A 16,922-nucleotide genomic window follows, 5' to 3' on the forward strand; every position below is an offset into this window, starting at 1 on the left:
CTTCAAATAAAAGTTTTGACTTCAACCAAAGAGATTCAAGTATGATTTAGAAAATATTAAGACCTCGTTTTGCTTTAACAGTCTGTTAGTCCACACAGGTTTCACTCCAGTTTGGACTGATCTTCTGAATTTATTTTTTAAATCTTTGATTTGATTTATAAATGAATAAAATACAATGATTTGGACTTCTAAACCTATAATATGTTATACTGTGGTTAATCAAGAATGGCCTATTCTCCATTAGTAGAATATTAACTTCTCCGGGGCTAGCTCAACATGCTATACAACTACTACTAACAGCCTCCAGTGCTGGAGGACCAACTGGTAAGGGATCTGGGTAGAAGACACCTATGTTTTTGAGTATCAGTGACCTAAGTGGTTCATAAGTTCCCCTCGGCCATGGATGACCAAGGACCACCAAACTATTGAGAACCCCTGTGTTACCTTCTCCTCCCTCTGAATCTCAGCTAGGACTTATACTGACCTCGGTGAAGTCGGCTGTTGTCCATTGCAGGGAGTGTGTTGCGTCTGGGGATGGTGGCAGCGACAGATCTGCTATTTTCACTGATTGGCGGTCTCTGCTGAGGACTGCCCCATCGAGGTGTTTCTGCCTGACTTGGCTTGGGGGGGCGGGGTGGGGGAGCTATGGCTGAGTCCCCAGGAGTGGCCACTGTCATGGCATTGTGGTTTTTGTCCAGAGTGAATGTCCTAGGGATCTGGTAGGCTGAGAGTGGGGTGGCCGGAACATCCATATTGTCTACCAGGAGGTCCCCAAACTCCCTGCACAGGGTGTTGCTGGGCGTCTTGAAGGTGTACACATCCTCATTATCTGTCTCGGAGCCTGTGAGGCTGCCCTTGGTGTGGCCATGGGAGGCCAGGCTGCGGGGGAGGTCATAGGTACTGTCTCTGAATTCTGTATTGTGCCGGCTCGGCTTGGGAAGGCTATAGAAGCCATGGACTTGACCACTGACCCCGTTGACACAGTGTCCATTGCCCTGGGCAAGTTTTTGTACAGCTGTGTCACTCCTCATGAGAAAAGAGGCTCTGGTGCCCTGAGAGAAGCTGGCACTCCTAAAAGAGAAAGAAGGGAAAGGGCAGGAGGGTGAGACAATTACTAGCTGTGTGACCTTGAGGCAAAGCACTTTCTCTTTCTATACTTTGGTTTAGGCATCTGTAAAATGGTGACTAAAAGCATATTTTGAAGGTTGTTCAGATATTAGACTCTAGTATATGAATGTTTAAACAATGTTAGACTTCATCCGTCCCCCATCTCCAAATGGCAGTTAATAGCAGGGGTTATAACCCCCACTCCCTGAACAAGTATCAATAAGCCAGATGGACTGCCTATTTGTTCAATGTTTTAAGTACCAAAGAATATGCACATTGAACACAAATGTTGTGAGATAGTGGAAAGAACCTTTAAGTTGATGACAGGAAACAGCAAACAAGTCATTTTATCTCTCTGAGTCTATTCTGCCACTGTGAAACTAGCCCATGGGTACTGATGTTGTAAGTTAAAAAGAATTATTTGGGTCAGGTGCAGTGGCTCATGCCTGTAATCCCTGCACTTTGGGAGGCTGAGGTGGGAGGTTCACTTGAGGCCAGGAGTTCAAGACCAGCCTGGGAACACAATAAGTCTCTATTGCTACCAAAAAAAAAAAAAAAAAAAAAAAAAGAACTAGCTGGGCAGGGTGCTGCACACCTGTAGTCCTAGCTCCTGGTGGGACTAAGGGAGGAGGACTGCTTGAACCCAGAAGTTCGAAGTTAGAGTGAGCGATGATCGCACCACTGCATTCCAGTTTAGTAAACAGAATGAGACTCTGTTTCAAAAAAACACATGCCCCAACACAAACAAACAACAAACTATTCAAACGTAAGCTCTAGATTTATTTTCTACCATGACTTATGGTTGGTTGAGAGGCATTTTGAGGGGAAAGATCTCTTTCCAGAGACCTAGAAATCTATAGGAAGAAGGGTTTCCTGTTTGGGAACCATATATAGAAAAAGTTTTGATTAGTACATTTTTAAATTTAGGTTTTGGGCAATAAGGCAAGCAGTAAAAAGAGAAGAGGAACAAGAGGGGAGACTTGTGTTAGGTTCCAGTACTGCTACTGATATGTGCTGTGTGTATCACCAAGCCTCCTCTCTCAGGTGGGACCTAGTACGTCACAGTGATTTCTAAGGGACTATCTGGCCCCAATGCTCTACAAGCCCTTCGTTTCACAAGAATGGTTTTCAAACTAGATTCCATGTTCTCTGTAGGTGCTTTGGGAAATTGGAGGGTGAGGTTCTGGGCAAGCAGGGATTTAGGTCTGCTTCTTTAGCTTTTATATGATTCTTCATAGGATTTCACTTGGGGAAAAAAAGCATCAATCCTTTATAGCAGGGATTCTAAGCCTTTTGGAGGCTATAGGAGTTTTTAAGATTCTGGTCAAAAGCTCTTGGAGTGTCTCATCAGAAAAGGCAAATCTCATATACATATAAACTTGTGGGGGCTGTAATACATAGCCCTCTGAGGACAATCCCTGGACCTCAGGGAGAGAGCCTTATAGAAGCTCTCTCAGCTCCTGAGGAGTTTGTTATTTACAGATGTGGCCACCAGATGGTGTTAGAAAATAGGGGCCAGAGCTTAGAAAGAGGAAACAGGTGTGTAAGCCAGGCTTCCTCTCATGTAAACTGTACCCATGATAGCTAGGAATTCCAGGTCAGTCTCCAAACCTTCACTGATACTCCTCCCTGGGCCTCTGCACTCCTCCTCCCTTTCTGTTCCATTACAGACACATAACCAAGCCAACAGCCATGGGCTTGGATGATTGAACATCTAGGCTTTAGATAATGTAGTGCTTAGGGAAGAGGACGGGGGTGGCGGGGGGAGCGAATGGTAGACATAAGATGTTAATGTTGTGTGCATTTTTTTGGTGCCTTTCATTTTGCTTTTTTTGGAATTTCCAACTCTCTGTTGGACGCTCCCATCTGGATTTGTTCATTTTACATTTACTGATGTCCTAATTTCCATCTGGGCCAGGCAAAAGGGATACAGAGATGCCACCTGCCCAATGAGAGGGGTGGTGCGGGAATGACACGGTAGTGGAGGAGGTGACATGGATGCAAATCATTACAGTCAAGTAGGGGTGAGTATGCAGCTGTTGACAGCTGGTATTAGCCCTTGCTGGGGGTGGTGGTAGACAATGTCAGGGAAGCCTCCTTCAGAGATGTTATATCTTGAGTGAGTCTGGAAGGATGAGCCACAACTGGCCAGGCAGAAGGCAGGAGAAGGGAAATGGTGTTCTAGTTGAAGGCTCAAAGATGTAGAACACAACCTGGCAAGTTCTAGAAACTCGAAGCTGCTCAGGCTGCAGCAAGCACATTAGAAGGCAGGGCTGAGAGAAGACAATGGAGGCCAGGCCAGGACTAAAGGGAACGGGGAGCCTCTGAAGGATTTCAAGGTGGGGATGGGGTTGCAAGAGCATCACAGGTGCCCTGCAATAACCTTCAACATAGTCAAGAATGAACTCATCATCTTCCTCTGGAACTCTTCTCCTCCTGCCTTTCTTATTTTGGGAATGGCATCAGTGCGAAACCTGGGAGTCACCCACATTATGATTTCTTCCCAGGGCCTCTCTGATCCTTCCATCCTACTAATATTTACTTTCCTAACTTCCCAGTGTAAACATTTTCAACACTGCCTCAATGCTTCAGGATTAAGCCCAAACTCCTAGGTTTATCCCAACTCATCTCACCAATCTTTTCTCTTTAGTTCCCTTTTCCACTCTAGGATCCAAACCAAACTTTGCAGTGTTCCCTGTGTGCCCCAGTTAGTCAAGCATTGGGCTTTGTTGCATTGTTGGGCTGTGTCTGGAAGGCTTTTTACCTCAATCTGGCAAGTTCCTACTCCATTTATCCTTCAAACTCATCTCAGAGGACACATTTTTTAAAGCCATTCTTACATCCTCTACCTCTAAGCATTGCTTAACTTAATCACTTGCTTAACTTTGTTCTTGGAGCAGGTAGCAAGTGTTACCTATATTAGGCACCATTACTACTTATCTCCGCCAACAGACTGTGATTTCCTTGAGGAAAGAAACTGTCTTACTCATTTTTCTCTCCTTAGCACCTAGGTTAATGCTTGTTGCACTGTAAATAATGAATAAACGTTTGTTGTAAGTAAGCAAATGAATAAACAAAAGTATGGTGCTGCTATCCCTTTTCCTGGGCCTGGCCCAAACCTTCTGATCAGCAGATCAAAGCCCTTCCTCTGTAGAACCCCCTAGCTTATGTTCCAACTTCCCTCTACCCTGGCATCCTCCCGTCTTGCTCACAGAACTACTCACTCATCCCTAAACATGTCCTGTGTAGTCTAAACTTCAGCCCTGGTCTTGCATTACTCACCTCCCTGTGGAATGCTTCCTTGATACATCAACACTTTACACAAAGTCCACAAGAAGCCTTTTCACTCTACAAAGGTATTATAGGTCCCTAATTCTCCCTTTTACGGTAATCATTCCTTCCTCTGTGCTACCACAGCACTCTGTGCTTCCATCGCAACACTCACCTTATTCTGCCTTATGTCAGTTATTCAGGTCTGTGTCTTTCCACTTCTACTAGACCATGTGCTCCTAGAAGGCAGAGGGCCATATCCTGTACCCTGGCATAGTACCAGGCATATGATAGATAATAGTGACATATGTTGAGGGAGACTGATTATCACCTCAGTAACCAAGTAAGAGGAGTTGAACAAGGGACTTTTGCCCAAAATTACATACTCAGAGGGCAGGGAATTTGTTCTAGCACCCAGGTCTCTGGGTGCCCCCACTGCGCAAACCATGCTACAATGTGGTCCCTTTGGGCAATAATCCAGATGGGGAATTCCAAATACTCAGCAGTCCTGTGGCCTTTAGTATTTTCATGTAAACTTTAACTGAGGCCTGTGTCACTGTGATGACCTGAGTTGCTTTTGTGGGATAGATAATATACCTGGAAGTGGTGGATTTGGAGAGAGGCTTCTCTTCCAGGGCTCAGCTTACAGGAGTCTTATAAAACAGGCAAGATACTATGCCATACATATCACACGTGATCTCATTTTAAATCCTCCTAATAGTTCTGAGACACACCTCTTACTTTCACATTATCAGATGAGGAAAACAGTAAATGGCAGAGTTGGGGCAGGAAGATACTCAAACACAAGCACGTATGGGAGCTCCCCAGAATCAAAAAGAGGTTTGAGAGAAGATATTCCCTCAAGCCGGCAGTGCCAAGTGCCTTCCCTTTCCATTCCTGGCCAATGGCTCCTCCAGAGGCTATAGAGGCTATTGCCATCATACAGTCTCTCCCTTGGCTTTTTTTTTTTTTTTTTTGTGATGGAGTCTCACTCTGTCTCCCAGGCTGGAGTGCAGTGATGCAATCTTGGCTCACTGCAACCTCCGCCTCCTGGGTTCAAAGCAATTCTCCTGCCTCAGCCCCCTGAGTAGCTGTGATTACAGGAGCGTACCACTGCACCTGGCTAATTTTTATATTTTTAGTAGAGACGGGGTTTCATCATATCGGCCAGGCTGGTCTCGAACTCCTGACCTTGTGGTCCGCCGCCTCAGCCTCCCAAAGTGCTAGGATTACAGGCGTGAGCCACTGCGCCTGGCCTTCTCTTGGCTTTTAAAAATGGTTTTCTAGTTTTTCTAGCCACTTCATTTTGTACTTGTTCTTCCGCACATTTTCATATAATTTTATATACCATACTATATGATGATTTTGCTTTTTTCTATCCCACTGGACTCCAAGAACCCTAATGATGAAGGACTCACTTTGATTTTCAATGAGTATGTTCCCATTTAAGGGTGACTTAATATAAAATGCTTGTAACTAGATTAACCACCATTTAGAGTTCTGTAACTGTCACTGGCCATGTTTAAGAGGTCATTTGAACTATCCTCTTGTATTTGACCCATTCCAAATGGATCCTTCCTGTGAAAGAAGAAAACTCAGAAAACTCTGTGTCACAAATCTTTATGAGATGAGGCAATCTTTGTATCTCAAACCCTTCTGGCTGCAGTTCTGAGCCAATTTTGGCAGGACTCTCTGGTTACAGAGCAAAGCTGTATATGTGAAACTAAAAGTTGTATATTTTGCCTTTGGTCAATCAAAGCCTCTGGTGAATGAGTCAGGGAAGACTTGGAAAAGATTAATGATGGGTGAGCTCTCCATTGACATTTCTAATTTTACCATTTACTCACCATCTTTCTATAGACTACTGCTGCAGGGTCAATGTTTCTGGAATCTCATCAATGAAATTTCACTCCCCGTAACCCTCACCAGAATTATGGCTTTTCAGGGCATGTGACTCACATCAATGTATCATCTGTTACAGGTTTAACAGAGTTCTTGAAATAAGAAGACAGACACTGGCTAGAATCTGGAATGAGGCCCCAAAGGCTGGAGGACAAAAATAAGTCCAGTGAAACCAACTTGTCTTCAAAGAGAAAAAGAACTCTATTTGTCTTGACTCTGCCAGTTCAAAACTCTTTCCATTGGCAATAGATATTATTCTGAATAGTTACTTATTTTAGCTCAGTGGAAGACCTGCATTTTGAGAACTGAAGTTATTTTAGCAAGAATACATATTATCTAGTACTTGAAGGAAGACTAGTGGCTATTATTGCAGTAAAAGTGATGATAAATACATAATTCACAGTTTTATTTCTAAGGTGCTTAATTTACTGTATCTTTACAATCAGGTTCTCACATAAATGAAAAAATAGATAGAAGGATGGTATTAGTAGCCTCAGTAATCCAATCAGACATAGTTATGTCTAGTCTATGCTAGGCAGGATGAATGGGCTGATTCACTTTATACCCCCTACTCAAAAATAATCTTATAGGATTACTTTGGAGATCATATGAGGTACCTAATGTAAAAGTGCTTTGTAAACTTTAAAGCATCATTTCTTTCTTCCAGAGCACCTAGTATATAATGTGAATGTTAGAGGAAACACAGGATTAAAGTCTATTCATATACTTACCAATACTTGGTGCTGTTAACTTTTTTTTTTTTTTCTTTTTTTTTTGTGACAAGGTCTGGCTCTATTGCCCAGGCTGGAGTGCAGTGACATGATCTCAGCTCACTGCAACCTCCGCTTCCTGGGCTCAAGCCATCCTCCTACCTCAGGCTTCTGAGTGGCTGGGGCTACAGGCGTGTACCACCATGCCTGGCTAATTGTTTTTGGTAGAGATGGGGTGTCGCCATGTTGCCCAGGCTGGTCTCAAACTTGTGAGTGAAGCAATCCGCCTGCCTTGGTCTCCCAAAGTGCTGGGATTACAGGCATGAGCCCCTGCATCTGGCCTGTTAGCCATTTTTATTTTAGCCCTTCCAGCAGAGGTAAAGCAGAATCTCACTGAGATTTAAATTTGCATTTCCCAGATCACTGATCATCCATTCATGTGGTTATTGGACATTCCTATATCTTTTTTTGTTGAAGAATCTATTCAAATCTTTTGCCCATTAAAAAAAAAAATTGGATTGCTGTCTTCTTATTGAGTTGTAAAAGTTCTTTATATGGACCAGAAACAAATCCGTTGTTAGATATGCGTGTTGAATATTTTCTTGCATTTTGTGATTTTTTTTTTTTTTTTTTTTTGAGATGGAGTCTTGCTCACTCTGTCGCCCAAGCTAGAGTGCAGTGGTGCCATCTTGGCTCACTGCAACCTCCACCTCCTGGGTTCAAGCGATTCTCCTGCCTCAACCTCTCCAATAGCTGGGACTATAGATGAGCACATCCACGCCTGTCTAATTTTTGTATTTTTAGCAGAGGTTTAGCATGGGGCTTCACCATATTGGCCAGGCTGGTCTCGAACTCCTGGCCTCAAGTTATCTGCCTGCCTCGGCCTCCCAAAGTGCTGGGATTACAGGCCTGGGCCACCACGCCCAGCCCATTTTCTTTTCTTAAAGAGGCCTCTTGAAGAACTAGTTTTAATTTTGATAAAGACTACTTTATCAAAAACTACAGTTTTTTCTCTTTTATGATTCTTGCTTTTTCTGTCCTATATAAAAATCTTTGCTTACCTCAAGATCATGGAGATGTTTTCTTCTAGAAGTTTCTTTTCTTTTCTTTTTATTTAAATACAGGATCTTATTCTGTCACCCAGGCTGGAGTGCAATGGAATGATCTTGGCTCACTGCAGTCTTGACCTCCCCCAGGCTCAAGTGATCCTCCCACCACAGCCTGCTGAGTAGCTGGGAATGCAGGCACACGTGACCATGCCCGGCTACTTTTTGTATTTTCTGTAGAGACTGGGTTTTGCCATGTTATCCAGGCTGGTTTTCAACTCCTGAGCTCAAGCAATCTGCCTTTCTCAGTCTTCCAAAGTGCTGGGATTACAGACGTGAGCTACTGCGCCCTGCCTAGAAGTTTCGTAGTATTAGATTTTATATTTATGTCACTGATACATTTTAATTTTTGGGTGAGTGGTGTGATATGAAGGGTTGCTGTTCTTTTTTTATTATTCCTATATGAATGTCAAGCTGTTTCAGCATCATTTGCAGAACAGGTTTTTCCTTTCTCCATTGGCACCTATATATTTATATACTTTTAATAATTATATATATTTATATATTTAAAATATTTTTATATATGCATTTAAAGTATTTATATACATATATGTATTTATATATATTTCTCTCCTGGACTTGCTAATTTCTTCTAGTGATCTATAGGTTTTTATCCTTTCACCAATACAACATTATCTTATCATAGTTTGACAGGAATTCTTGAAATCAAGTAATATAAATTCTGACTTTATTGTTGTTTTTTTAAAAATTTCTTTGGTTGCTTGGCCAACATGGTGAAACCCCACCTCTACTAAAGATACAAAAATTAGCCAAGCGTGGTGGCACGTGCCTGTAATCCCAGCTACTCAGGAGGCTGAGGCAGGAGAATTGCTTGAACCCAGGAGGCAGAGGTTGCAGTGAGCTGAGATCATGCCACTGCATTCCAGCCCGGGAGACTGAGCCACAGACTTCTTCCTCCCGGGCCTCTGGGAGGGGCTGCCATGAAGGTCTCTGACATGGCCTGGAGACATTTTCCCCATGGTCTTGGAGATTAACATTAGGCTCCTTGCACTTATGCAAATTTCTGCAGCCGGTTTGATTTTCTCCCCAGAAAATGGGTTTTTCTTTTCTTTTTGAGACAGAGTCTCACTCTGTCGCCCAGGCTGGAGTGCAGTGGCACGATCTCGGCTCACCTCAAGCTCCGCCTCCTGGGTTCACGCCATTCTCCTGCCTCAGTCTCCCGAGTAGCTGGGACTAAAGGCGCCCGTCACCATGCCGGGCTAATTTTTTGTATTTTGAGTAGAGATGGGGTTTCACCGTGCTAGCCAGGATGGTCTCAATCTCCTGACTTTGAGATCCGCCCACCTCGGCCTCCCAAAGTGCTGGGATTACAGGCTTGAGCCACTGCGCCCGGCTGGGTGTTTCTTTTCTATCACATCATCAGGTGGCAAATTTTCCAAACATTTATGCTCTGCTTCCCTTATAAAATTGAATGCCTTTAACAATACCCAAGTCACCTCTTGAATGCTTTGCTGCTTAGAAATTTCTTCCGCCAGATATCCTAAATCATCTCTCTCAAGTTCAAAGTTCCACAAATCTCTAGGGCAGGGGCAAAATGCCACTAGTCTCTGCTAAAACAACAAGAGTCACCTTTACTCCAGTTCCCAACAAGTTCCTCATCTCCATCTGAGACCACCTTAGCCTGGACCTTATTGTCCATATTGCTATCAGGCTTTTGGTCACAGCCATTCCACAAGTCTCTAGGAAGTTCCAGACTTTCCCACATTTTCCTGTCTTCTTCTGAGCCCTCCAAACTGTTCCAACCTCTGCCTGTTACCCAGTTCCAAAGTCGCTTCCACATTTTCGGTATCTTTTCAGCAACGCCCCACTCTACTGGTACCAATTTACTGTATTAATCTGTTTTCATACTGCTGATAAAGACGTACCTGAGACTGGGATTTTTATTCGGATTGTGTTGAATCTACGAACAATTTGAGAAAAACTGCCATCTAAATAATATTCGGTCTTCTAGTTCATAACTACTGTACATCAGTCTCCATATTTAGGTCTTTAATTTCTATCAGCAACATTTGATAGTATTCAGTGAAGAGGTCTTGCATGTTTGTCGTTAAATTTATTCCCAAGTATTCCACGTTTTCTGGTACCATTCTATATATAATTAAAATTTTTTCATTTTCCAATTGTTCACTGCATACTGTAAAACTTATTTTTTGCATAAAAACCTTTTTATCTTGTGACCTTGCTAAACTCACTTAAAAATTTTTTTTGTTGTTGTTAAAATAGACAGGGTTTTGCCATGTTGCTCAGGCTGGTCTTGAACTCTTGAGCTCCAGTTATCCACCTGCCTCAGCATCCTAAAGTGTTGGGATTACAGGCATGAACCACCACACCAGGACTCTTATTTCTTTTTCTTCCTCCATGGAACTGACTAGAATCTCCAGTATAATGTTAAATAGCAGTGGTAAGAACAGGTACTTTCTCCTTGTTTTCAATCTCAGGGCATTATGTTCAATATTTCTCCATTAGGTATGATCTTAGCTATAGGGTTCCTTAGAAGTCCTTTATCAGTTTAAAGAAGTTCTCCTCGATTCATAGTTTGCTAAGAAATACTTTTTTTTCAACGAAGTATTGAGTTGTCAAATGCTTCCTCTGCATCTATTGAGGTTATGATTATATTATTTTTCTCCTTCATTCTCTTAATGTAATGAATTACTTGATTGGCTTTTTTTCTGAAGTCAAACCAACCTTACACTCCTGGGATAAACACTACTTTGTCATGATGTCTTACCCCTAATGTATACACACATGCATATTCCCTAAAATATATATATAGTCCCAAACAGACACATATAGATATACACACATACGTATTTAGTTGGATTCGACTGCTAATCCTTTGTTTTTAAAGAGGATTTCTGTTTATTATTCATGGGATATTCTCTGTAATTTTATTTCCTGTCATCTTTGCCAGATTTTGATAGTAGGGTTATGCTGGTCTCATAAAATGAGCTGTGAAAGAATCCCTTCCTCCTATGTTTTCTGAAAGACTGTGGGTAAGATTGGTGTTATCTTTGAATGCTTGATAGAATTTACCAGTAAAACCATCTGGGCATAGTTTTCTAGGTATTTGCCCAAGAGAAATAAAAACAAATGTTCCTACAAAGATTTGCTCATTACTGTTTAAGTACAAATGGGTCTTAATTTGTAATAGCCAAAACTGGAAACAATCTAAATGCTTATCATCATGTGAATGGAAAAGTGAATTGTGATATAAAAATACACTGTACTACTGAGGAATAAAAAGGAACAAACTAATGACACATGGAAAAACATGGATGAATCCCAAAAGCATTATGCAGAATGAAAGAAGTCAGGAAAACTAGTACATACAATATGATTCCATCTATGTAAAATTCTGGAAAATGCAAATCAATCTGTAGTGGCAGAAAGGCTGTTACTGGTTCTCTAGGAATGAGGTAAGGGAAGGATGGATTACAAAGGGGCATGAGGAAACTTTATATAAATGCCACTGACTGTACTTCAATTTCTTCCTAAAAACTTGTGGGGAAAAAAAAGGGTGGGGAAATGTAGAAATGAAAAATCAGTTTAAAAAATCATCTTAACTGAGCAGAGAGAGAGAAAAGGATTGAAAAAAAAAAGATAATGTAAGTGATTGTTGGGTCAGTATCAAGTGGTCTACTGTATGAGTAACTGAAGTCTCAGAAGGAATGCCCATCAGTGATAGACTGGATTAAGAAAATGTGGTACATATATACCATGGAATACTATACAGCCACAAAAAGGAACGAGATCATGTCCTTTGCAGGACATGGATGGAGCTGGAAGCTGTTATCCTCAGCAAACTAACACAGGAACAGAAAACCAAGCACTGCATGTTCTCACTTATAAGTGAGAGCTGAACAATGAGAACACATGGACACCTCGGGGTGGGTGTATAATACACATTGTGACCTGTTAGGCAGGCAGAGGGAGGGAGAACATCAGGAAGACTAGCTAATGCATGTTGGGCTTAATATCTAGATGATGGGTTGATCTGTGCAGTAAACTACCATGGCACATGTTTACCTATGTAATAAACCTGCACATCCTGCACATGCACCCTGAAACTCAAAATAAAAGTTGAGGGAAGAAAAAAAAAAAGAAAATGTGGCAGAAAAAGATTTGAAGAGGCCAGGTGTGGTGGCTCATCCCAGCACTTTGGGAGGCTAATGTGGGAGGATTGCTCGAGACAACATAGCGAGACCATATCTCTACAAAAAATTAATCAAGTATGGTGGCATATGCCTGTAGTCTCAGCTACTTGGGAGGCTGAGGCAGGAGGATCTTGAGCCCAGGAGTTTGAGGCTGCAGTGAGCTATGTACTCCAGCCTAGGTGCCAGAGTGAGACCCTGTCTCTTAAAAAAAAAAAAAAAATCGAAGAAATATTGGTAGAAAGTTTGCTAAACTAGATTAAAAAAAAAGCAACACATAGAACTAGAAAACTAAGTCATCCCACAAGGACAAAGTTCTTAGACCTTTACCTTAAAACAGATACAAAAACTAACTCAAAATGGATCAAAGACCTAAATGTAAGAGCTACAACTATAAACCTCTTAGAAGAAAACATAGAAGAAAAGCTTCATAACATTGGATTTGACAGTGATTTCCTGAATATGACACCAAAACCACAGGCAACAAAAGTAAAAATGCATAAATTCAACATCAGAATTAAAATATCTGTGTTTCAAAGAACATATCAGCAGAGTAAAAAACCAATCTATGGGAGAAACATTTGCAAGTCATATATCTGCTAAGGGTTTAATACAGGTAAACTCCAACAACTCAACAACAACAACAAAAATCAAACAACCTGACTAAAAAATGGACAAAAGACGTGAAATAGGTATTTCTCCAAAGAAGGTACACAAATGGCCAACGCACACTGAAAAGGTGCTCAACACCACTAATCATTAGGGAAATGCAAATCAAAAGCACAATGAGATACCACATTGCACCCATTTCTATTAAGAAAAAAAAAAAGGAAGTAACGCTAGCAAAATGGCCAAGAAGAAACCCCTACTGCTTGTCCCCCTCATAAAGACAGGCAGAACAATGAATAAATAACTACATTTTAAATTTTAATTTAATTTAATTTAATCTATTTTTTTGAGATGGAGTCTTGCTCTGTTGCCCAGGCTGGAGTGCAACGGTGCGATCTCAGTTCACTGCAACCTCCACCTCCTGGGTTCAAGCGATTCTCCTGCCTCAGCCTCCTGAGTAGCTGGGATTACAGGCGCATGCCACCACACCCTGATAATTTTTGTATTTTTAGTGGGGACAGGGTTTCACCATGTTGGTCACGCTGGTCTTGAACTCCTGACCTCGTGATCCACCTGCCTCGGCCTCCCAAATTACTGGGATTACAGGCATGAGCCACCACACCTGGCCTCCTGAACAATTACATTTTAGCAAAAATAATGGAGGGAGAGTCCCAGAATGCATGAGAGGAGTAATAGAAACTCGATGAACACAGAAACTTGGGATGGTCACATAGAGAACAGAAGGAAACACACTAGGCCTTCACCACTCCATGCAAGATCAGTTTGGAACGAGGAAGAACTTCTTTTGGTGAGAAGGTAGGCAAGAGGATCACGGCAACTGCCATCAACGCCTTGGACATCTCAGGCCTCACCACTGGAGTCCCCTGAAGTCCTCGTAGGCACTAAGCCCAGTGAAGGGAGTTGCCTAGTGTCCACATAGCTGTGTTCCGTGTGGCTACTGTGCTATGTCATCTTGGAATTGGAACTATGGCTGGAGTGTGTCTTGCTCCAGAGGTGAGTAGCCATGGCTCCCTTTCATTCCTGAGGCTAAGCTGTGGCTGAGCCATTGCTAGCCCAGTGGCCCAACATTCCGAAGCTGAGCTATGAGCAGCTGTTACACCCTTCCCAGGGGGGTCAAGCAGAAGTAAAACTAATCCACCTGCCCCTCTCCCCACTCCCTTGGGCCAGAGCTGAAGCAGTACACTTTCTTCTAGGAAAAGACTATCTTGGCTGCTCAGAACAGTCATGCCTCCACAGTGCCTAAGCTGAAGCCAGTGGCTGCATCCTAGGAAACGGTGCACTGACTCCCCAGAGTGAGGTACCCCAGTACCTAAAATAATATGGTTCCCTGCATTCCAGGGAAAGGATGCCTGGGCTACTCAGAACAGTCACAGCCTCCTGGGCCTGAGCTGAAGTAGCACACTGTCCCCTGGGGAATGGGTGCCCTAGCTGAGCTGAGAGGTGGTGCATTCCAACGCTGAGCTGATATAGGACCCTGTGTTTCAGGGAAAAAGAGCAGTGTCTGAGCTGAGACACCCTGCCCTACAGGCCAAACAACTCTAGTGCCTTGCTTTCCTGGAGCTGCACTAGCCCCCTAGAGTCTGAGCTGCTGAGATACGCCTCTCCCTGGGGAGTAGAGTCATTGCTATGCTGTTCCCTGCCCCTCTGTAGCCCCAAACACAGCTGTACTCTGCCATTCCTGGGTATTTGCTAAGCCTAACGAGGGCCCACGTAGAGTCACTGCTACATGGTGTATCAACCCCTGGGACCCAAGTTGCCCCTGAGCCTTATTGACTCAGGTTCCCAAATTCTAGTTGTATCCTCCTCCCTGAAACCAAACCTCCAGAACATCCCTTCTTGCCCAGGGTGAGGCCAGTGCTGTGCTCTGCCTACCAGGGGTAGAATCACAGCTGGCCCCTGAGCCTGAGCTGCTAAAGGGTTCAACAGAGTCATAGATCCTGGCCCGGAGGGCAGTCCACATCCAACCATGCTACAGAGAGTGAACCTGCACCCCAAGACCCAGTTGCCACAAAAGGTTCATGAGACTCTGAGCTTAGAAACCCAACCCCACATAAGCACCAGTACCTAGAACCCAGCACGGCTGCAGCTACTTGTAGGCCATGCCAGACCTGACACCAAGAGGGATCCCCCTGGCTAAGTCTCCTCATTTGGGGAAAATGAGAAGAGAAAGACCCAAAAAGCCCTTTATGCTAAGGATATTAACAATCTATGCTACCACTGCTGCTGCATAAACTTCTATAGTCTAGGCCACTGAGGCACTCCCAGTTATTGTTGATGTTGAACATAGGCAAAGAAGCTGCATAGAGACCATACCATTGCATCTAAGTGGAAACACAGTCATCACATCCTTCTCAACTGGAACACTAAAACCCAACTGCAGGTGAAAGTCTTTCTCTAAGAAATCCACTCCAGAAAGTCTGGAAGAGGTGATCTTTCCACCAGAAGCATGGACACTTAACATGAGGACACAAGAAACACAAAAAAAGGAAGGAAATATAACACCAAAAAAGCACCAAAGGAACTCTGGCTAATAACCCTGGCTAGTAACAGAGCCCAGTGAAAAGGAGATCAACAAATTACAGAAAGGGAATTCAAAATAATGACCTTAAGAAAACTCAGTGAGGTACAAGAAAATACATACAGTTCAAAGAAATTAGGAAAAAGAATTCACAATATGAACAAAAAATTCAACAAAGAGAAAGAAAAAAAAAACCCCAGAAATCTTGCAGCTGAAGAATTCAATGAATGAAATAAAAAACACAATAGAGAGCTTCAACAGCAAACTTGATCAATTAGGAGAAAGACTATCTGAACTTGAAGAAAGGTCGTTTGAAATTACCCAGCCAGAAGGAAAGGGGGAATACAAATGAAAAGAGTGAAGAAAACCTGCAAGACTTATGGAACATCATTAAGATCTACAGGGAGAGATAGACTCTAATATAATCATAGTTGGAGACTTCAACACCTCACTCTCAGCATGGACAGATCACCTAGACAGAAAATCAACAGGGAAACAATTAGATTTAAACTGCACTTTAGATCAAATGGACCTAACAGAACATTTCATCCAACAGCTGCAGAGTATAATTCTTCTCATTAGCACATGTGACATTCTATAGGACAGACCTCATGTTAGGCCAAGAGATTTTAAAAGAATTGATATCACATCAAGCATCTTTTCCAACCACAATGGAATAAAACTAGAAATCAGTAACAAGAGGAACTTTCAAAATTGTACAAATACATGGGAAATTAAACAACATGCTCTTGAATGATTTAATGGGTCAATGAAAAAATTAAGAATGAAATTTAGAGCCGGGTGTGGTGGCTCATGCCTGTAATCCCAGTACTTTGGGAGGCCGAGGTGGGCGGATCACGAGGTCAGGAGATAGAGACCATCCTGGCTAACACGGTGAAACCCCATCTCTACTAAAAATATAAAAAATTAGCTGGGTGTGGTGGCGGGCACCTGTAGTCCCAGCTACACAGGAGGTTGAGGCAGGAGAATGGTGTGAACCTGGGAGGCAGAGCTTGCAGTGAGCCAAGATCATGCCACTGCATTCCAGCCTGGGCGACACAGCGAGACTCCGTCTCAAAAAAAAAAAAAAAAAAAAAAAAAGAATGAAATTTAGAAATGTCTGGAAACAAATGAAAATAGAAACACAACATACCAAAGCCTATGGAATACAGCTAAAGCAGTATTAATAGAGAAGTTTATGGCAATAAATGCTAATATCAAAAAAGTAGAAAATTTTCAAATAAACATCCTAATGATGCATCTCAAGGAAGCAGAAAAACAAGAACCAAACCCAAAATTAGTAAAAGCGGAAAAAAAAGATCAGAGCAGAAATAAAATTGAGACAAAATAAAACTGATCAACAAAATGAATTTAATTTTTTCAAAGAATAAACAAAATCAAACCAGTAGCAAGACTGACCAAGAAAAAAGGGGAAAAGATACAAATAAATAAAAAATGAGGCTGGGTGTGGTGGCTCATGCCTGTAATCCCAGCACTTTGGGAGGCT

General features: G+C 42.4%; 1 protein-coding gene across 2 annotated transcripts in view; it reads right to left on the reverse strand.

The window, feature by feature from the left end:
• The window catches only part of GAB2 (GRB2 associated binding protein 2), a 206,173-nt gene that overhangs the window by 10,655 nt on the left and 178,596 nt on the right, over positions 1 to 16,922 (reverse strand). For both annotated transcript variants that reach the window (XR_010135518.1, XM_063711307.1), the window contains exon 4: positions 485 to 1,071. Coding sequence is in view for 1 of the 2 variants with exons in the window: in XM_063711307.1 (XP_063567377.1) it covers positions 485 to 1,071 (587 nt within the window). In the remaining variant the exon portion in view is untranslated. The remainder of the gene's footprint in view (positions 1 to 484; positions 1,072 to 16,922) is intronic.

The sequence above is a fragment of the Pongo abelii genome, chromosome 9 (assembly GCF_028885655.2).
Source record: "Pongo abelii isolate AG06213 chromosome 9, NHGRI_mPonAbe1-v2.0_pri, whole genome shotgun sequence".
Lineage (NCBI taxonomy): Eukaryota > Metazoa > Chordata > Mammalia > Primates > Hominidae > Pongo > Pongo abelii.